The 23,180-nt window shown below is 31.4% G+C and overlaps 2 protein-coding genes across 2 annotated transcripts in view; one reads left to right on the plus strand and one right to left on the minus strand.

The window, feature by feature from the left end:
- Window positions 1-23,180, plus strand: part of LOC143051587 (centrosomal protein of 78 kDa-like) — a 66,007-nt gene that overhangs the window by 8,502 nt on the left and 34,325 nt on the right. The window contains exon 6 of the mRNA XM_076224470.1: window positions 3,057-3,160. Coding sequence (XP_076080585.1) covers window positions 3,057-3,160 — 104 coding nt within the window. The remainder of the gene's footprint in view (window positions 1-3,056; window positions 3,161-23,180) is intronic.
- On the minus strand, window positions 3,842-4,913 carry LOC143051607 (uncharacterized). The gene has a single exon (XM_076224504.1). It carries the CDS (start codon window positions 4,878-4,880, stop codon window positions 3,852-3,854), a length of 1,029 nt encoding a protein of 342 aa, XP_076080619.1. The 5' UTR covers window positions 4,881-4,913; the 3' UTR covers window positions 3,842-3,851.

A 23,180-nucleotide genomic window follows, 5' to 3' on the forward strand; every position in this document is an offset into this window, starting at 1 on the left:
AACGTGCGATATGATAATATGAAAAGGGCATATTTTAATAAAAGATGTTAATCAAACATTTGTGTTTATTCGTTGAATCACAGGTTATACAAGAACAAAATCTTTAGCCCATATAGAACTCTATCTTTCTACTTTTAAGGCTGAAAAACTTGTCAAGCAGCTTGTCACACAAGTTTTTATGCCCCGTCTACGATAGTAGTAGGGGCATTATGTTTTCTGGTCTGTGCGTCCGTTCGTCCGTCTGTTCGTTCGTCTGTTCGTTCGTCCGTTCGTCCGTCTGTCCCATGTCAGGTTAAAGTTTTTGGTCGAGGTAGTTTATGATGAAGTTGAAGTCCAATCAACTTGAAACTTAGTATACATGTGCCCTATGATATGATCTTTCTAATTTAAATGCCAAATTAGAGTTTTGACCCCAATTTTACGGTTCACTGAACATAGAAAATGATAGTGCAAATTTCAGGTTAAAGTTTTTGGCTTCAGGTTAAAGTTTTTGGTCAAGGTAGTTTTTGATGAAGTTGAAGTCCAATCAACTTGAAACTTAGTATACATGTGCCCTATGATATGATCTTTCTAATTTAAATGCCAAATTAGAGTTTTGACCCCAATTTTACGGTTCACTGAACATAGAAAATGATAGTGCAAATTTCAGGTTAAAGTTTTTGGTCAAGGTAGTTTTTGATAAAGTAGAAGTCCAATCAACTTGAAACTTAGTATACATGTTCCCTTTGATAAGATCAATCTAATTTTAATGCCAAATTAGAGAATTTATTCCAATTTCACAGTCCTTTAAACATAGAAAATGATAGTGTGAGTGGGGCATCCGTGTACTGTGGACACATTCTTGTTTTATCATTGCTTGGCACAGTTGAACTTTATATGCAGTATGTTTTGAAAGGAGATCTGTTTCATACTGTTTCTATGGTCTATCACATTTTACCAGTTTCACCTTTCTACCCCTGCTGTGCTTGATGGCAATACAGCACAAAACAGCTGTGCTCAGTAAATTCACAATTTTAGGATATAAAGCAACAGTGAAAAATAGTATCAAAAATAAAGAATACAGAAAAAGATGACCAAGGCACCCTACCAACACTGCTACTAAGACCCTCTTTAACTTTTCCCATAACTAAAAATAAATACCTAAACATATATATTCTTAAGCAAGAAGTATGGAGACACATTTTAGAATATGTAAATGGGTTACTCAATGCTAGGAAAAAAATCAGATTGAGTTATCTTTCTTTATTCGGGTGTGCTCCTTCTTTGGAGGATTATAAACAGTACGTAAATATGATGTAAATATGATCACAATATGGCGGCCGATTTTGTTATTTTCGTATCAAAAATGAAGGCAGTCAATGACAAATACGTCTGAATTTTCTGTTTATTTTACAGAAAACAAGTAAAACAATGTCTTCAACGAGTTTATAATGGTTTTCCAACTTTCTGTCATTACGTTTCTTCCATGAACTACGGTAAACATCGCAAATTGTGCCCAAGTTGTTGTATGCACATTTCTTCAAAGATAATTGCCGACTGACCGATTCTATTTGAACGAATTAATGTTGATGATCATTAATGACCCATCCGATAAACGGATTACCTATAACAACAGATTATGACACCAGTTGTAACCATTGATTAGCTTGGGGTGGTAAACAAAGTCATAATCTTTTCCCCAGGTAAAATTTAGTAATTAGCGTATCATATCAATACGCAAATTAATATGCAATCGATCTTCAAAAAAGACAGGGCCCTGGAAACTGTAAAAAGGGCACAGGGCGCCACTCGGAAAAGGGCGGGCGCCGCGCCCTCTGAAAACGGCCTAGCTGGAACACTGTCTTCATATAGAAATATCTATAGATTATTTAATAGAAGAAAAAAAAAGGTTTACATGTGCTATGCATATAATACATGTTGTTTGCTTTGTTCCATATTAAAATAGATCAAAAAGATATATATTGATATAAATTTGGTTGTCTTTTTATATAGATGCCTTAATGTTATGAACAGCTGTTTCTGTATCTGTGACAATTGACCTGATATTTTGCCATAGAAAAACTATGTTGCATTAGACATTTTTTCCAAAGCACCTGAAAATTTTACAAGAAACTTCTGCAATGGCCACAAATAGCAATAAAGGCGTATCCTGCATTGTGACATCTGACTTTTTAACTTGATTTGATTATTATAATTCTGCATTCAATTGTGACGTCATCATGTTACAAACAAATTGAAATTCTGCCATCTCACCAATTGTATTCAATATCCTCGAGCTAACAACTCATGGTTCTGACAGCTTGACTTGCAACAGAATGGGAAGGGGTTTAGTTTAACCAGTTTCATGTGTACTTTTTCTTTCCTCTTAACTTATTTAGATCATATTTAAAAAGTCAAACACATGATGAATCTGCACAGTCTTGCTGTATTAAAATAAACCATAAAATAAATATGTCAGGTGGCAGTATATATGCAATCCATAGAAATAAAATAATTGTTTTTGAAAATTGCATTTTTATTGATGTTGCAACTGGTGAAAACAAACTGCTCCACTTCATCCATTATTCTGTCAATCTGTTTTAAAATTAGAGAGTGTTGAGTTGTATCATAATATCTGCTGTTCATCTGCTTCCTTTGTAGTTTGAATTGCAATCAATTATTCTCAGTGATGCAGGTTTAAAATGGTAGTGGTCTTGGATATGATAAAAAAAAAGTTAAATCACAAAAACACTGAGGAAATTCAAAATGGAAAGTCCCGATTCAAATGAAAAAATCAAAAGCTCAAACACATCAAACGAATGGATATCAACTGTCCTATTCCTGACTTGGTACAGGCATTTTGTTAAGTAAAATGGTGGATCAAACCTGGTTTTATAGCTTACTCAACCTCTCATTTGTATGACAATCGTATAAAATTCCATTATTTTGACACGGATGTGTGAACAAAACAAACAGACATAATATGTAAAAATGTCAAAAATAGGGAAACAGCTGTGCATATGAAAATAAACAAATGTGGTGCAAACACTGAATCAGTAAATGTTTCATCTTTTCAGTTCTGTGTAAAGGAATAAAGAACTCAACCACAGTAAATTCTATCAACTTCACTGGTTGTAGTCTGACAGCAAAGGGAGCAGATTCATTAGCCAAAGTCATCAAGGTAAGTTAAATTTGCTGGCTAGTGAATATTGATTAGCTGGGCGGTTGACTGTTCATAGAAAATGCAGGTAAAATTTTGTTAGTCTGAATGTTGTAGTTTGATGAAAGCCTCAGTATTTTTAGACAAAAGAAACCTGCAACTTTATTTTGGTAATATCAATTACAGTGAAACCTGACTAAGCCAAACCCTTTCGGGACTTGAGATTTTGTTCGGTTTTGGCAGGTATTCGATTTCATCAGGTTCACAATGCATTAAATGTGATATGATTGGTCTTCAGAACAAGTTTGGATTAGACAGGTTTCCGGTTTATTCAGAGTTCGGTTTAATCAGGTTTCACTGTACAAAGATTTATTTTCAAGAATTAATTCAAGACACCTCATGTCTAGCATTAAAGTTTAAATACTATTCATGATATGAATTAAAGAGTCATGTAGTAAAGAAAAATTCAAAAAAGAGTAATTATATGACTTCCTTAATTAAGTAAAAACATATAGAGAACATGGGAGGCAACTTCACCTAAAAAATTTGAAAAAATAAAATTCACTTGAATAAGTATTACCTCTGACCTTTTGTTATTTTTAAGTTATACTTGCTTTTCAGTAGTGAGGGTTGGAATTTCATAAAAAACACATTTTATGATACATTTATTCATTATTATAAATAAGCAATACATTTGGCTGCACTTCAAAAGTCAATTAGAGTGGTCTCCCCTCTTGTGTAAAAGTGGTTTACTGATTTGAAACAATTCATCACTTTCCTCAGAACTTTGTTTTTCTAGATCCCATTTTTTCTGAGATTTTTTATTCCCATTTTCATTTGAAAAATTTATTGAGCATTGAGGGCTTATTGAAAAGTTCTGATCAGAACTGTTTTCTGATTCTGTAAAAGGGTTTTTAGATAATATTGATACAGTTTGCAGATCATCATTCTCTAAAGAGTTTGAATCATAATCCCAAGGAATAGCACTGTTGAAACGTTCAGTTGAATGTGAATTTAAGTCATGCTCAGTTATATAAGTGCTTGAATTATCATTGCACACAGAATAATCAGTCAAACACTCTGATGATTGAGATTGCAAGCATGGTTCCACATCAACTTTTATTGTAAGTGATTGAAAATTAAGACTTGGTGACGAACTTGAATACAAGCTGTTAGAAAGTGAAAAGTTATTTGAATGTTCTCGGCTCATATCCAAACCACAGTAATCAATTCCTGAAAATGTATTAGATTTGGGTATGAATTTATATCTGATTTTATTTGAAGATGAATTAATATCTGTTATTGAAGGATATGTCTGTGATCTGATTGGTTCACTGGTTTCCATGGAATCAGAAGATTCATTTTCAGTATTTATATCATCCATTTCATATTCGTAATCTTTATCACCCTGCTCCGATTTTTGATAACTGAACACAGAATTTTTCTTCTTGCAAAAAACTAAAACAGCTGCAGAAATGCTAAGTGAAATGAAAATAAGAATGCTCATTATAATAATTACGGCAGTTTTATGCAAATGAGTGTCATCCTCTAATGAATCAGCGTCAGATATTTGTCGGAAACTCGGCTGCATTGTTATGCTGTCACTAGAAGTATTTAATAGTGTTATTTTATTTATGCTCGGAGTTGAATTGTGTAACCATGATGACAGTTGAGGGTTTCCATTCTGCTGTAGTGATTCATTGTTGCGAATTGAAGATGGAGGTCCATTATGATTTGGCATTATACTTTAACATCACTGCATATCTTTAGATTTAAGAACCAGCACAAATTCAGTCCTTTTATTGTTTTTGCACTCTTGGTGGTCAAGGGAAATAAGTGTCAGTTGATTATCTTGATGAACTTTGTTCTGCACCTGCAATAGAATAGTGTAGAGTATATTATTTATTATTATAAGATACTTTTTGAATTTCCTGTCTGTATCTGAAATAGAAAAAAATATATGTTATTCAACAGTATTTTCCAATATTATAAGAAAACTAGGCATTCTTCAATTATGGTTTTGTTTTCAAGGGAAGAAATGGTCAATGTAATATCTGTATGGCTTTTTGCTTTGTAGCTGAAATACAAGTCAAGTTTACTGAAAAAAATTGAGAAATCAAGATGAGGAATAGCTTTAAGAACTGTTGCCTGATTGCAATGCTTTTTTTCTATCTTATATTTGTAAACCAAATCCTTTCTTCCTTCCAATTTAAAAGTGTAAATAGCATTGGCCATAGTTGTTAAAATACTTGTCCTTTGGTTATTTCTAGTTTTGTTTTCCAGTATAAAGACAAACAACACCAGACATTATAATAATACTGGTTCTATCTTTGTCCTTTGGGATGTTGATGGATAGTTTTCTTATTGGTGATCATATCACATCTCGTAGTATTTAAAGACACTAGCCATCAATAAAGGATTTAGCCTCTGTGCTGCCTTTCGATTAAAATAAGGACAATGATAATGTCTTAATTATAGATGCTATGGAATTGGAAATTGAGACAGATATCATTAAACTTGGAATAACTATCTAAAGCTCCCAAGTTACAAACTCGGGTGCTTAAGGTAAAAAAAAGATTGATATTTGATATTTGAGATTTGATATATACTAGCCTTAAACTTAGCCTCTGTGCCACTTTTTGATCTAGATAAGGACAATAATGTCTTAATTATAGATGCTTAGGAAAGAGAATCAGAAATTTGAGATAAATCTCATAAAATGTGAAATCATTTTCCAGTGTAATCAAGTGTTTTAAGATGGCTACTTCTGTCAAGAAGAAAATGTCTTGGATATGAATAGAGATCTTATTACTGAAAGTTAAGGCCAAGCAAAATATGCCTTTTACAATGTGTGTGATTATGTCATGATTGTTATGGTAATCAATTTTTGTAGATTTTGGATAACCTGCATTAGTTTGTGGTTACCCTGTATCCAATAAAAAATAAAATATGTATGTAGTATGTGGATTCATTAATATTTGTTTGATATCAATTTTTGTGATTACATGGGTACTGGGGAACCATGAATTTAATTATTCAAAGAATTACAAATGCTCTAAAGGAATGTTTGCAAATTTTACAAAACTATGAAATTAAATATGAATGAAAAAGTTGAAAATGCAAATTTTCTCTATCCACATACTTCCTGAATACCGATAAACTTCCTGTTTGCCGATTTTGGAGCTGTAACTTTTCCGAAAATGTCTAGGAGTATTATATGACCAATAAAAAATTTTTCACTTGTTTCTTGGACCACAAAGGTGGTGCGCACTATACACACCAAAAGATGGTAAATAGGTATCCATGGAAATAAATGAATCCACAGTATTCAATTAGACTGCAGACATTTGAATCATATTTTAAGAAGAATTCATGACCTTTAAGGATCACTAACTACCTCCTCGCGAAATTCACTTACATTTTGTGAGAAAACTAATAACGGAGAAGAAAGATCAATCTCTTTCTTGACTAAATGAAAATATTCACCCCAAGATACACAAATAATCTGTTTTTTTTTGTTGGTGATGCATTTGAGTTTGATCTGTTTTTTTTTGTTGGTGATGCATTTGAGTTTGATCTGTTTTTTTGTTGGTGATGCATTTGCGTTTGATCTGTTTTTTTTTGTTGGTGATGCATTTGAGTTTGATCTGTTTTTTTGTTGGTGATGCATTTGCGTTTGATCTGTTTTTTTGTTGGTGATGCATTTGAGTTTGATCTGTTTTCAGTTTTCCTAATATGATAGCATGTTGATGCATTTGATAGCTTTATAACAAGAAAATATATGCCTAAAGTTCTTTCCTTATTGAATTGAAAATATCATACAAAAAGTCAATCTATTCACAGATAACATGGAGGATTGAAGAGTTTACCTAAAAAACAATTTTAAGTTAAAAGCAGTGAATTTAATTTAATATTTTCTATAGGATTCTGACCCCCAAGGGTGACTGGGGTATAAAAATATGGTCATTTGGTCTTCTCCCGACCGGCAGTAAAAGGCTTTCCGAAGTGGGCGTCCGTTTGGCTGTGCGGGATGTATCAAGTTCACAGTCACGTCCGGTCAGAAGGGGGACATTTAATCCGATGCCTCGTGTAAAGAGAGTGCCACGCTCTTTGCACGTTAAGAACCCTTGCAACAACTCTTTTGAGAGGTCCGTAGGTGGCCTGTTGCAAGGCAAAATGTCTGTCCCTATCCACATACCTCATTTTCTAGTGGCAGTCCAAATTTCCTTGACCATCATCCCAGATTGCCTCTTTTGTATCAACCTACCTATTGTATTTATTGTGAACTTGTTCTCATCTTGAATATGCATGAAATATTTGCCACTGGACATTAAGCAACCAACAATCAATCAATCAATCTATAGGGTTCTGTGAATTAATCTATATTCATGGGTTACAATTTTAGTGGACAGCAGGAAATTTGTATTTTCATGGATATTTGATTTTGGGGTTTTACCAGTTTGCATACAACCTATAAATAAATTGTATTTTGTTGAACCTTTAAATTTCAGTTCAGCGTTACCCACAAACTCCATTAAAAATTGATATACCACAAATAAATCATAGTACATTTGTACCTCTATTTGACTGTGTGCAAAATTATAAAAATATTGTTTAAAAAAAAAGGTTATGTATGATATCCCAGTTATCATTTACCAAATTATAGAAACATTTACTCTTTTGGATGAATTTTATAAAGATATAAATAGGAAGATGAGGTCTTATGGATTTTATTTTATAGTTGTGTAAACTTTTGATTTTATAAATCAATGGATCTTAACGTTTTGTTTTTTTTTGGTGGATAAAGTCTTATGATTTGATTGTGTCACTTTTAATGGATTTGGGTAACCCATTATAAATTTACCTTGGAATTTTTTTTATAATTTTTTTCCATGTCATGTTTTTTTTGCAATTTTCTCAGCAACTACATGTCAAAGCTTCTTGATTTATGGCACCAAGCGTCTTTGAGTTACGCCATACAGTGTAATAAGTTATCAATTTGTTTTACGATCTACTTCCTTTTTGCTAAAAAATTTGAGCGTAAAAATGTCATGTGCATTAATGAAATTTCCATCCTATATTTAGTATCAGCAACTTCAAGTTTAAGCTTCCTGAAAGTGATTTTTCAAAGATTGTTCATTACTAGAAGTTTCTCATTGAAAGAGGAATACTCAGGATTCATGTATTTTCGTAGATTGTAGAAAATTGTTGTTTTCATGGATATTTGATTTCCTGGTTTTGCAATGTGACGTTATCCAATCAAAATGAACGTTACAAATGTTGTTGCATTAAACCTAAAGCTTGCTGTTCAACGTTAACCAATGCTCTGTGTTGAAGACTGTATTTGACCTATAATGGTTAATTTTATACACAATGTGATTTGGATGAAGAGTTGTCTCATTGGCACTCATACCACATCTTCTTATTTCTATCTATAGTAAATATGTAATTCTTTGAGCATTTAAAATCCTGATTTAAATCTGCATACATTTCTATATACAATTGTAATTCGTTGGACATTGAAATTTGTGGTTCCCAGGTAACACGAAATCCTTGAAAATTGATATCCAACAAATAATAATGAAACCACAGTAATCAGTATACAATTAGAGTGCACACAATTAGAATGATTTTTTTTTTCTTCATGTTTTAAGAAAAGTTTATGACATTCAATGCAAAGATCACTGCTGCCTCGCGAAATGTACATACATTTTGTGAGAAAACTAATAACATAAGAGAAAGACCAATCTCTTTCTTGACTAAATGAAAATATTCCCCCAAAGATACATAGATAATCTGTTTTTTGTGATACATTTGAGTTTGATCTATTAGACATGTTTTCAGCTTTCCCAATATGATAACATGATGATGGATATGATAGCTGAACAAGAAAAAATATTGCACAAGTTCTTTCCATATTGAAAACATCATTCAAAAAGTCAATTTATTAACAGATAACATAGAAAAATGATTAGTTTCCAATAAAAAAAAAGTGTTTCAAAATATCAATTCCAATAGTGAACGTTGTGATGTTATACTTTTGTTTCAGAAAAGGAGAAGGTTTGGTACCATTTAAACGTTTAATCCTGTTGCAAATGTTTGCACCTGTCCGAAGTCAGGAATCTGATTTACAGTAGTTGTCAACTTGTCATCTGTTTATGTAGTTCATACGTGTTTCTCAGGTCTTTTTTATAGATTAGACCGTTGGTTTCCTGTTGAATGGTTTTACGTTACTATTTTTGGGGCCCTTAATAGCTTGCTGTTCGGTGTGAGCCAAGGCTCTGTGTTGAAGACTGTACCTTGACCTATAATGGTTTACTTTTATAAATTGTTATTTGAATGGAGTGTTACATGTAATGATAAAATAAGAAATTTGTTAGAAGCAACCATCAGAAATTTAATTGCATTATGTTCAAGGTACCTCTTTTTGACTGAAGGCAAAATTATTAAAAGTTCTCTGTTTCTGCCTAAATTTTGCAGTATATAAGGACTGACCTAATTTTTGTTTATTTACTGTTTATTTTTTATGTGAATATTGTTTTTTTCATAACACATCTTTTGGTTCCGTTTATCTCCCCCACTTCTTGTCATAGCTTCTTGATTTATGGTACCAAGTGTCTTTTAGCTACGCCATAAAGTGTAATAAGTTTTCAATTTCTTTTACGATCTACTTCCTTTTTGCTAAAAAATTTGAGCGTAAAAATGTCATGTGCATTAATGAAATTTTCATCCTATATTTAGTATCAGCAACTTCAAGTTTAAGCTTCCTGAAAGTGATTTTTCAAAGATTGTTCATAACTAGAAGTTTCGCATTCAAAGAGGAATACTCAGGATTCATTTATTTTTCGTAGATTGTAGAAAATTGTTGTTTTCATGGATATTTGATTTCCTGGTTTTGCCAAAAAAATTGTACAAATTATAATTTGTATTTTGACTTTGTACAAATTGTAATTTGTACAAAAAGTGCCTTTAAAAAATTTACTAATTGACTAAACATGTAAAAGAGTGAAAATGATAACTCTTAAAGGCCATAATTCAATCACCTGCCCAGACGAATGATAAAGAACAATTTTGTATTTTGTAAATGAGATGTACTGTATAGTCATTTTATAACAATGGTGTGTATCAATGCTTTTTTCGCCAAAATCCATATTATGAATTATTGTACAAGTTATAAGTGAATTTTCGTCAAATATTGTACAAATTGTCAAATTGTAATTTGTACAGGCACTTTTTTTGTACAAATTACAATTTGTACAAAGTCTATATAATTTGTACATTTTTTTGGTACAAATTATAATTTGTACAAAATGATAACTTGTACACAACATATACAAACCTAAAGCTTGCTGTTCAGTGTTAACCAATTCTCTGTGTTGAAGGCAGTATTTGACCTATAATGGTTATTTTTATACACAATGTGATTTGGATGAAGAGTTGTCTCATTGGCACTCACACCACATCTTCTTATTTCTATCTATAGTAAATATGTACTTCTTTGAGCATTTAAATTCCTGGTTTAATTTTACCCACAAAATTTTCAAAAGATTGATATCCCAAGAATAATAATGATGGGGGGGGGGGGGGAGGAGGGGTCCTGATCCGGAAATCCCAGGCTTAAAACATGAAATCCCGAGGTCCCGATTAAAAAAAATCTAATCCCGAAGTTCTGAAATTAGAAAAAAAGAATTCCCGGATCTCGAAAGGGTCAATCCCGAAATCCTGAGCTTAAAAACACCCGATCCCGTAGTCTCAATAAAGGTCCTATCCCTCCTCAATAATGAATCCATAGTTTCACCAAGCAGAGGTCATGAGATTGGGCATATAATGAACTGTTCTCAAACTTGAAACCTTGGTATCTACCATAACTTGAATGAAAACTATTTGAAAACATGCATTTCTTCACCTTTACAAAATATAGATTTCTCATACCGACAATCATGACACTAATAGAAACGCAATAAAAATATGGTCTCTTTATATATTAGAATAACCTATTATTAAAAAAAAACTTCTTACCGTTTTTTCTTCACATAGTCATGATTTAACAAAAATTGTTTTATTTTTTTGATTCAGGTCATTTTGAATTCCTTCACAATGTAAAAAAAGAATAAAAACTCCCACCATTTAATATTAATATAGCAAACAAAAATTATCTTCAAATTACCAAATTGTCAAATTAATATTTATTTGGCTGCTAATGACTTTCACCCGTCCATGATGCAAGAATAATGATGGTATTAAATTTTTCCACGGAGTTGACATAAGAATACTGATTGTATTAAATTATGTCTATGGAGTTTATATAGGAATAACGATCGTATTAAATTATGTCCACGGAGAATGGTGACATTAAAGATCAATCATTATAGGATAATATAAACATTAATGTTTAATAGCTATATCATATTTCATATCTAATCTATTTCATTGATTTTAGGTCCTATGTTTTTGTTTCTAATAATCTTCCCATATGCATTCCTTCAGATATGTTTTATTGATTTTAGACCCTCAAGTATTTTTTTTTTCTTGATATTTTTATATTTTTTCAAATCTGTTTTATTATTTTTAAGGCCCCAAGTGTTTTTTGACAGCATTTCACATGCGATTTTCTCTTTATATACATATTTGGATTTAAGTCTTTTGGAAAAATATTTACTTTGATGCCATGACAAAAATATAAAAAATTCAAAAAACTTAAACCACACACTTTATCAAAAAATTTCATTGAAAATTATTAATTTTTATTCCCCCACCTACGATAGTAGAGGGGCATTATGTTTTCTGGTCTGCTCTGTTCGTCCGTCCGGTTAAAGTTTTTGGTCAAGGTAGTTTTTGATGAAGCTGAAGTCCAATCAACTTGAAACTTAATACACATGTTCCCCATGATATGATCTTTTTAATTTTAATGCCAAATTATAGTTTTGACCCCAATTTCATGGTCCACTGAACATAGAAAATGATAGTGCAAAGTTCAGGTTAAAGTTTTTGGTCAAGGTAGTTTTTGATGAAGTTAAAGTTACATCAACTTGAAACTTAGTACACATGTTCCCTATGATATGATCTTTCTAATTTTAATGCCAAATTAAAGTTTTGACCCCAATTTCACGGTCCACTGAACATAGAAAATGATAGTGGGAGTGGGGCATCCGTGTACTATGGACACATTCTTGTTATTATTATTATTGAGGAGCTATATATTTCCTTATCAATACAGCATGATTAAAATTATCAGCTGATTTTTACAGAGTAATCTCCCTTGTATTATTGTATTAAGGGGGATAACTCTTTAAATCAGTTAAGCGTTTGTAAAAGTCAAGTTTCCTCAATGTTTTTCAAGCATTTACCTGAAACAGATTGGAAATAATCTATGTAACCTAGAAGCTTAGAATATATTTTTGAAAATGGTTGACACAAACGTACTGATGATTTTAAGAGTGATTTCCCTTAACCTAGGTCTACCTCCTTAAATTATGTCGTCCATGGAGTTTATATAAGAATAAAGATCGTATTAAATTAAGATCAATCATTATAGGATAATATAAACATTAATGTTAATTTAACCCTTTCCTCCATGGATTTTTTTTTAAAACACTTGATTTGCATAGGATTTTTTCAATAAAAAAAATATCATCAGGTTCAAAGTATTAATGCATTGTGAAAACAAATATTTCATCAATGAAATTCCAGTCAGTTATACTCATGAATATCCTTTTTATTTAAGATACAATTTTTTTTAAGTCTGATAAAGTTTTTTCGTAGGCAATACGTTTCAACTGACGGACTACACAGGCGTGGAAAGGCGTCATTATGGAGAAAAGGGGTTGGTGTCAAAAGGCATCATTATGGAGAAAAGTGGGTGGCGTCAAAAGGTGTCATTATGGAGGAAAGGGTTAATAGCTATATCATATTTCATATCTAAACTATTACATTGATTTTAGGTCCTCAGTTTTTATTTTTAATAATCTCCTGGTTTGCATACCTTCAGATCTGTTATATTGATTTTAACCCCGTAATTAATTTTTTTTCTTTACATTTTTCTATTGTTTCAGTATTTTTAGGCCCCAAGTGTTGTTGGTTTTTTTGTAACAGTATTCCCATATGATTTTCTTTATATATGTGCACTAGGCAAAGATTAGTTTTACTTTTACTGAAATAATTTCTGTATGAACTAACTAACCCCACCTAGCATGCATGGAAAACCCTAAATTGGGTTAATTTTCATCATATATTTCTTATCAATTCTCCAGAATTCAAAATTATTCTGGATTTAAATAATTCATTGTAATATATATATTTATATATTAAGTTTTAGGTAATTTTTTGCTACAATAGACTTGGCACTATTCAGGAATTTGGTCCATTGGTAATGATTGGTTACTTGTGTCAATGTTTTTTGTTCTTAGGAAATTTCCATAGAGAGCAAGTAAAAAGGTGATACGTTATATATTGTACTAAACCCCTAAACTAGAATTAATTTGGCCGGTTTAAAAAAAAAAATATTTATATAAACTATGGTTCAAATTTCTTGAAAGAGGTGAAAGAAAGCATTTTGTCATTTTTTTGTGAAAATTAAACTAGCTAAATCTGTTATAGTCAGAGTTGAAGGTACATCCTAAACCCAGTGGTATATTTTATTTACTTTGAAGAAGCATATCCAATTTGAATTTTTTGAGAAAGACACTACTTGCAGTACTGTTTACAAATTTTGGAATTTTTTGAAATACTAAGAATTTTCTACCTCAGGCATAGATTACCTTAGCTGTATTTGGCAAAACTTTTTAGGAATTTTGGTCCTCAATGCTCTTTAACTTTGTACTTTATTTGGCCTTTTTAACTTTTTTGGATTCGAGCGTCACTGATGAGTCTTTTGTAGACGAAATGCGTGTCTGGCGTATATACTAAATTTAGTCCTGGTATCTATGATGAGTTTATTCACACTATTTTCATAGAAATCAGGTGAGCCATACAGGCTCCTTGGCACTTTTAGTTTGTTTCTTGTTGGTGACCATGTATTGGTCTATTAAAGTCATTAATCAGAAAAATGGCTTTAATATACCAAAACATGGTCACCAACAGGAAACAAACATCCACACCACTAATTGACATTGAGCCCAAACCTATCTTAGGGTCTAAATAAAGGCAACAGTACAATACCGCTGTTAAAAAGTTGATTGAGAGGAAACAAATCCAGGTTACAAACTAAAGGAAAAAAAACAACAAACATGCTAAAAAAAAAATGAAAATAGATTTACAAAAATCAATCAATAAATGTAAATGACTCCACTTAAAATGTTTGTCTTAAATTAAACAAAATATTTTTATATTCATAATTTAAATTGCAATCTCCTAATGAAAATATTTTTATGGGAAGAAAAATAAACTTACAGGTTACAAAACCATTGAAATTAATAAATAAATCATTTAAATTAATTCAAAATTGCAATTAACCATGTCAATAGATTTTTACAAAGAATAAAATGCAAATATGAAAATTCATGTCACTGCAATTGATGCATTTTAGTAAATTGATCATGGAATAAAATTTTCCAATTTGAATGATTTCATGGACAATTTAGTGCAAGCCATTGATTAGAGCAATACTTGTAAAAGGTATATGCATCTGTTTAATATGAAGCTTCCTGAAGAGGCTGCCTGGGCCACCCTGCCCTCTGTTAATCTACATCTGATATTTTGGGGCCATACATATCTTTTTTCATTTGTACAGTTTCTCAATTGACCGTTTCAGAATCTAAAGCATCATGGGTAATTTCATTGTTCGTACCCCAAAGTGAAAATAACGTCACGTCATTGGTTGAATTTCCATTGTTTATAACGTTTTAAACCAATCAAAACGCTTTGGTGTACGCTTTTGAAAATATTACCCAGGATGCATTAGATTATGAAACGGCCAATTTGCCACAGTTAAATACTGTGGATTCATTTATTTGTGTGGGTACCCAATTCTGTGGGTTGAGGAAAACTTGCATTTTCATGGATATTTAATTTTGTGGTTTTCTAAAAGTGCATTTAAGAGGATGTCCAAGTAAATATCAGGCAAATCATATGATATGGGTGGCACAACATAAATTTTTTCCCACTGAATTTTTGATTCCAATGCAATGTTCATATCATACAAAGGATATATATGTCAAAGATATTTTTGAATCAACAGTGGATGGCTCAGAAAATGATTTTAAAATTCACTAACAATGCAACAAAATTTTGTACAAAATGAAGAGTTATCTCCCCTTTTCAATGGATTTTCAGTGCTTTCTATGTATTTCTTTTCTCTTTATTTGTTGCAGTTAATAAAAAAATAAAATTCAACTTTGAGAAAGAATGAATTTGTGATATGAAATAGATCAAAAAAATTTTAAAACAAAATATGTCATGTGCCATCCACTGCCTGGTTTTTCCATGGACACCCTCTTAATCATACTGTAAATTTGAAAATCATTGAACATTTAAATTTGTGGTTTCCCTGTTCCCAAGAATTCCCCAAAAATAGTATTCAATGAATAATAATGAATCCACAGTAACATTTTGATGTCTGTAAATATTCAAGCACAGCAATTAAAAATATATAAATTGATTTGGTACTGAGGTCTGTGACTGGTCATTTACATTGATAATCAACGTTCTCTTATAATGCATAATATATACATGAACTTTTTAAGTATGTGTTACTGACTGAGTAATCTGTGTCTGTTTGTCTTGAAAGGTAACATAATTACTGTTTAATGTCCAGTTGATGGTCAATTCTAATAATTTGATGAATTGTCTTTTAAATTGGGATTGCCATTTGCTAAATTTTAACACTAGAGTTAAAGTACAGATTTCTGAATTTATTAAAGGCAGTCTGATTAAAACCAGCACCCATAATCCACTTGTGTTTGTAATGCAAGTGGATAGTGGGTGCTGATCTAATCAGACTATAAAAAGGTTACTGTTTAAATATATAGTCACCGATCGTGCAAGGGCTGTAGCCTGTATAGCCAGTCAAGTTCGTTAAAAATTTCCATCATCATTTCATAATCGAAAGTGACTACTTCCCTTCAGAGAATTTTAGTCATACATGTAACTTGTAAGGGTTGCTGTCCTATTCAATACATTCTAAATTCATTTGAATAAATGTTGACAAACCTACAAGAAGAATAATACACTTGATCAAAATAATAAATTCTTATTCTAAGACTTTTTTGTCCGTTTGGCTTTTAAACTGTCAAGTCTTGAATGATTTAGTTGCCTTATTGCAGCAGTAATAAAAAAACATGGAAATCTTAATTTGGAAATTTCCGGTTAAGTTGATCAAATTCGTGTTTTATTTGGAAATTTTCTTTTCTACACCACAAGATATATTTACACCATCAATCACTATTAATTTGTTGGCAAACACAGTATGGCTTCTCCCCAATTTATACATTCTGTAGAATTTGTAATTGAACTATTGGCATATTGTAAAAGATGGACTATTTTATTGTGATTCATTTATTGACAGACACATTTGAAGGTTTTCCATGTTTACATTCACACTAAAGAATACTTGCATATATTGAATACATGAATGTAGAAACATATTTTAGAAAAAATGTTATTTTTTGTTAAAAGAAACAGCTTGCCTCTTCTGTCATGTTTATATAAGCAATACAATTTGTATTTGAACTTAATATTAATAATTTTGGAGTTTTTCAAATTGAAAGGTGAATAATAAAACCCAATGGCAATTGAAATAATTATTTTCTTGAATTTTTTTCCCCCTAAAATATCCCTTAAGTTCTGAAACAGTTTATATGACCATGCCATAGTTTTCCATATGCCTCTATGCCATGTCATATCGCTTGGTTGAATTGAACCAAATTGAAAGTATGCTTGTATAAAATCCCTAAGATTTTTAAGCAGTCCAAATGACCATGCCATAGTTTTCCATATGCCTTGATGCCATAGGGTTTTTATATTTCTTTCTTGAATTGAACCAAATTGTAATTATCCTTGTCGTAAAATTGTTGAATGAAATGGTCTTGAGCTCTCAAATGAACAGATGAGACCTAAATCAATCAGGAATTCTCTCGGGATTTAATAGAAAATGTTATCATCAGGATATAGCATTGATATGTATCTCTAAATGTAGGAAGAACTAAAATGATTTGTTTTTATGGAGTCGAAATGTATATATTTTCAGCCTTTATGAACTGTGGCTGAAAAGATTTGTTCTATATTAACAACAGAGGTCGACCAATTCTTAAATTAAGATAACCAAGTCTCTCTTGTGTCAATAAGTATAACAAAAATACAAAACTTTAAAGTTAAATTAAAAGAAATGGGAGGTCAATAAAAAATCAAATGTATCGACCAATGAAATGAGTGGAAAACGACTGTCATATTGCTGATTTCTACAAAGAAAATAGAGGGTTAGATCTGGTGTTATATCTAGCTAAACCTCCCACTTAAATGTCAGTTATTTATAGTTCACTTATATTAACAAAGTTTTGTGTGCAATCCAAACAAGACATTACAGGTTAATAAACCCCCCCCCCCCTCCATTATTTATGTATGTGCCTGTCCCAAGTCAGGAGCCTGTAATTCAGTGGTTGTCGTTTGTTTATGTGTTACATATTTGCTTTCGTTCATTTTCTTTGTACATAAATAAGGCCGTTAGTTTTCTCATTTGAAATGTTTTACATTGTCTTATCGGGGCCTTTTATAGCTGACTATGCGGTATGGGCTTTGCTCATTGTTGAAGGCCGTACGGTGACCTATAGTTGTTAATTTCTGTGTCATTTTGGTCTTTTGTGGATAGTTGTCTCATTGGCAATCATACCACATCTTCTTTTTTATATAATGTAACAATTATTTTTTTTTCTGAATTTTGAATTATTTCAGATTCATATAACTCCTTGTTTTTTTTTGTACAAATATTGTTTTCAATATACGTTTACACAAATTTATTGTGGGCTCTTCGGGTGAGTCAAAATGTTCAAATAATTCCTTGTTATAACATTTTGAAATGTTTTCCAAAACAATATCTCCACAAAAGAAGAGTTGATTGTTCATAGAAGAAAGATAATATTTGTAAGGACTTCAATCAAGTGTCCTTATAGGAAATATTAGATACTTAGAGAAAAAGTTCATAGAAGAAAGATAATAATTTTTTGAGGACATGAATCAAGGGTCCTTCTAGAAATATTAGATACTTGAAAAAGTAATTGTGTGTCAATTTACATCTTCTTTAGAAATTGATGAACGTGGCAGAACAAATGTATAGGCACTTGTTCTCGATCAGTGCCATTTACTTAGATAATGACACAGACAATAGAATACTTATTGAATAGTAATTTAGGAGTAAATGTACAATTGAAAACATGTTTACAAGATGTTCACACTTTGTACAAGTCTTTGACAATATTATTATACCTCAGCTCCAAGCCAAAGGAGAGGGATTGGTGCCTAATTATTAATCTCAGTTTATGGGTGTTTCTCAAAAAAGTTGTTTGACACAAATAGAATAATACATTCATGTGCTTAACTGGTAACAGTGCTGGGACACATTAAATGATTGGGGGTTAAATAAATTTAAATTCCCTTGGAGTTCGGTATTTTTGTTAATTTTTTTGTACAACTGTCCCATGATTGACTATGATGTATGGTACTTTTGTTCAAATAAAAGTAAAATCACAAAAATACTGAGGTCCGAGGAAAATTCAAAATGGAAAGTCCCTCATCAAATGGCAAAATCAAATGATAAAATACATCAAAGGAAAAGAAAACTCTCATTGTTAAAGGATGTTATATACAATTAATTGTAAAACAAAATGTCCTACCAATAAATTATCAATGTTAAAAATAAAATTTTTATTTCAAGTCAGTCAAAAATATAAACAAAATAAACAAAATTTTGAATCTAGATTCAGGGGTGTGGAAATATTTGTTGTGAGCACTTGTCCCCGGGCAAGTGAAACCTAAAATTTTACTTGTCAGGAAAAAAATTTACTTGCCCTGATGATCAGATCCCAATAAATATTGAAGTATTTCTTGTTAGCTAATATATGATTCTTACTTAGCACTGTTGTGCATCACAAATGAAATATATTTGTTTATATGTGTAAAACATTAGGAAAGTAGGAAATGGGTTGACATCAATGGGACAGAAACCTAACGGCAAACCAACCAATGAAATGACATGTAAAGGACAATTTTGCAGCAGTTTTTGAATAAAAATTGTAGCCAGTAGGTATACGTACATATACTAAATGTGAGGACAGTGATTGAAGAAATGTAAACTAAATAATAACTATTGCATGATTTTGTGGTGTTTCTCTCAACTGACACACTTGTTTTTTTCTTGATTATTTATCATTGTCTTGATGGGCAATTAATGCGTCCCTTTTATTTTCCACTTGACAACAAATAATGTTGACATTTCATCTATAAGTAGGACAAAAACTTAATTTATTTTCCGAATTTTCATAGATAGCCAGGGGCAATCTGATATCCACGATGTCTGAAATTCTCGCTTTCTTTTTTTTTTAAATACTCTAGCTGTGTCCTCCATTTGCATTTAAGGTTTTCTACTCGACTCATGACTCTTTTTGTCTTGCTTGCCCACCTTTTTATTATGTAAATTTATCGTCATGAACATTTATGTTTTTACTTGCTGAACATTGGTTTCTTTTACATAAATTAAACATCTTTATACGTTTTGAAATTAATTTTATGTTTTTTTGGATTTGAACTTTGTCTTGTATATTTTTTTACCCGTCCACAGGCAACCAAGACAAAAATAATTACTTGTCCAGTTGTTCAAATGTACGAGTCGGGCGAGTCGGGCATAGCATTTCCACACCCCTGAGATTCCTTCACCCTGAAGAAGCGTTTATGACAAATGTAAAAAATCAAACTGCAGAAGTTAGTCAGATTGCCTTTTTGATTTATTTGATTTAAGTTTCATTTCAAATTGTTGTATATATGTAGGAATTAGCATCAACAAATATATAAGTGGAATAGATGCACACAAACACATAGACAAAAAACAAAAGAAACAAAACTCCAAAATTTGCAAGTGTCTTGCGTGAAAGTTCCCCTGTTTAAATTTCTAGATGGAGCACTGTACAGGTATACGTAGTGTGTATTACTTCATTGAGAGTGAGAGCAATCTCATCTAATTAAAAGAGGGGAGAAAGATACCAGAGGGACAGTCAAAGTCATAGATCGAAAATAAGCTGTCAATGCCTTGGCTTAAAATGAAAAAGACAAACAGACAAACAATAGTACACAGGACACAACATAGAAAACGAAAGACTAAGCAATTAACTTTACCATTTGACATTTCTGAGAATCTTTGATAATTGTTTTAGGTCTTATTTTGCATACAAGATTTGTTTATCATCGGTCAATCACGCATTTGTTCTATCCTTTAAATGAATTCATAAGAGACCTAAATTTACATAGATTTACACAAATCATGATTACCTTTGCCTGTTATAGATTGTTATTTAAAACCTCTTGTCATCTTGAATATATTTTTGCATTTGTTTTGCACAACAAAATGTGTACAACATATTTTTAAAAACAGGCATTTTCTTTACCATCAGCTGAGTAGTCAGTGCTTTGGTACCGAACTGATTTATCTAATCCGTTGATGAAATTAGTAAGGCTTTAACTCTCAAGGAAATTTTTAGAATTTGTCTATTCTTTTTTGGTCTCATTTAATCATAATTACATCTCCTGACATATTTTGGTACTTATAAATCCTTGACTTGCAAATCGTCAAATGTTTGGGTTTAAATTCTGAACATATATTCTTATGACATTTGTATTTCATCATCCTGCAGCAAGGCAAAATTTCTGTTCCTATCCAATATACCCTTATTTTCAAGTGGCAGTCTAAATTACCCTGACCATCATTCCAAATTGCCTCTATATATATTACAGACCTACCTATTGTATTTATTGTGAACTTGTTCTCTTCCTGAATATGCATGAAATATTTGCCACTGGACATTAAGCAAACCAACAATCAATCAATCAATCATCCTGAGAAGGCATGTAATACTAATTGGTCAGCATTAAAATCTGAGAAGTACTAGAGTGCTTGAAGACTGTATCCTTAAAGGAAAGCTGTGTTTCTGTGTAAAAGAGGGACGAAAGATACCAGAGGGACAGTCAAACTCATAAATCGAAAATAAACTGACAATGCCATGGCTAAAAATGAAAAAGACAAACAGACAAACAATAGTACAATAACACAACATAGAAAACTAAAGAATAAGCAACACAAACCCCACCAAAAGCTAGGGGTGATCTCAGGTGCTTCGGAAGGGTAGGCAGATCCTGCTCCACATGTGGCACCCGTCGTGTTGCTTATGTAATAACAAATCCGGTAAATAGTTCAATTCGATAGGTCACATTCATGAAAGGGAAGGGGATTGTAGTAACAACGTAAGAAACTATCTCGTTGCAGTTTCCTTAGAGATTGCAGTTAAAAGCTTACTTTTTTATGATGTGGCGTCGTGTAAAGAATTGTTACTCTATCATTGCAGTTTTTAATCAAATCAACAAAAAATGAAAGTCATTTTAATCATTTAATTTTAAATTAATGACTTGTAATGTTACATTGATGGGGGAAAATCCCTATTATTTCAAAGCATTTAGCTTTGAAGAAATAACAAAAATTTCTCTTAATCCATAAAATTCAATTACAAGTGGGAAGGAATGGGCAGACTGTCTGATGAAATGTTATGCCATTAGACAAATATGACCACTTTATATTGTTAATGGCACATCAATATTTTTATGAGCTTTTTATGGACAAGGATGAAAAATAGTTGTGAATATTATGAAATTATTGACTCTGTACAATATGTATGTGTATTCGGAAGCTATAAAACTATTCCTTGATATTGGCATTTCAATATTAGTTATAATTACAATCTGAATAAATGAATATGCTGCAAAACTTAAAAAATGATTCTTTAATGACCTTTCAGAGTGAGCTTTCTGAGACATGTTAGTCACATCTGAAGAATTTAATTTTTTTCTTCAAATGTTACTAAATGCTCTGTATTATTTATGGGGTACTTATTTTTTCAGCCTTTAATGTAGGATTTGTTAAAAACCATGAAATTTAATATTCATAAAACTACATTTTCTTTGTTGAAATTTTTATAACTTTTCAAAAGGGTCTAAGTAAATATTTCGTCAAAATTTTATGAAAATCAAAGGAACCTAAATAATTTCAGTCAAGGTGTTTGGTACCACCTTAAAGATACCTGTAAGCATATAATTTTGTACACCTGTAACTTATATTTTGAAATTTATCAATGTTGCATAAGTCAAAACATATTAGGAGGCCAAATCAATTGGTTTGTTTTTGCAGGATTCATCCAGAGACCATGTTTGCATAATTTCTGAATTTATTTGTTTATAAGACTATCCTATCAATTCTGAAAAAAAGCAATAGAAATGCAAATATCATAAAACTGCTCGTAAAATAATATTCCATCTTTAATCCTGATATTATTAAGAGAATGACATTTAGAAATATTTGTCAATTCCAAGAATGATTTTTGTCTGTACTATAATATAGTTTGATTACCCTTGAGTGCCAGATTCATTTAATATGATTGTTAAAAGACAAAAAGACTTAAATGTCAAATGGTTGGTGTAGAAAGTACAGTCAGTTTTTATTGAGATTGTAATTTTAGCATGGTTCATACTGAAAGAAATGATTCATTCATGTCTTGCTCTATTCTGAAATGAGTAAGAACATGTGGAATGATTGCCAAAGATTTTCCACTGCAGGCTTAGAGGTCAGAATTTATTGGTGAATATTAGCCAAACCTGTAATGGGAAAGAACTGATCATAGATACCAGGATTAAAGTTTTATATACCAGATGAGCGTCTTTAAATAACTCATTAAAAAGATTAAAGGCGAAATAGAGTAGGAATTTGAAGGGCATTGAGGACCCAAAATTCTAAATAAAAAGCTATAAAAAGCCCTGACTTGACAAAATGTTAAACATACCTATGATAGCATGGGTG

The sequence above is a fragment of the Mytilus galloprovincialis genome, chromosome 11 (assembly GCF_965363235.1).
Source record: "Mytilus galloprovincialis chromosome 11, xbMytGall1.hap1.1, whole genome shotgun sequence".
Taxonomy (NCBI): domain Eukaryota; kingdom Metazoa; phylum Mollusca; class Bivalvia; order Mytilida; family Mytilidae; genus Mytilus; species Mytilus galloprovincialis.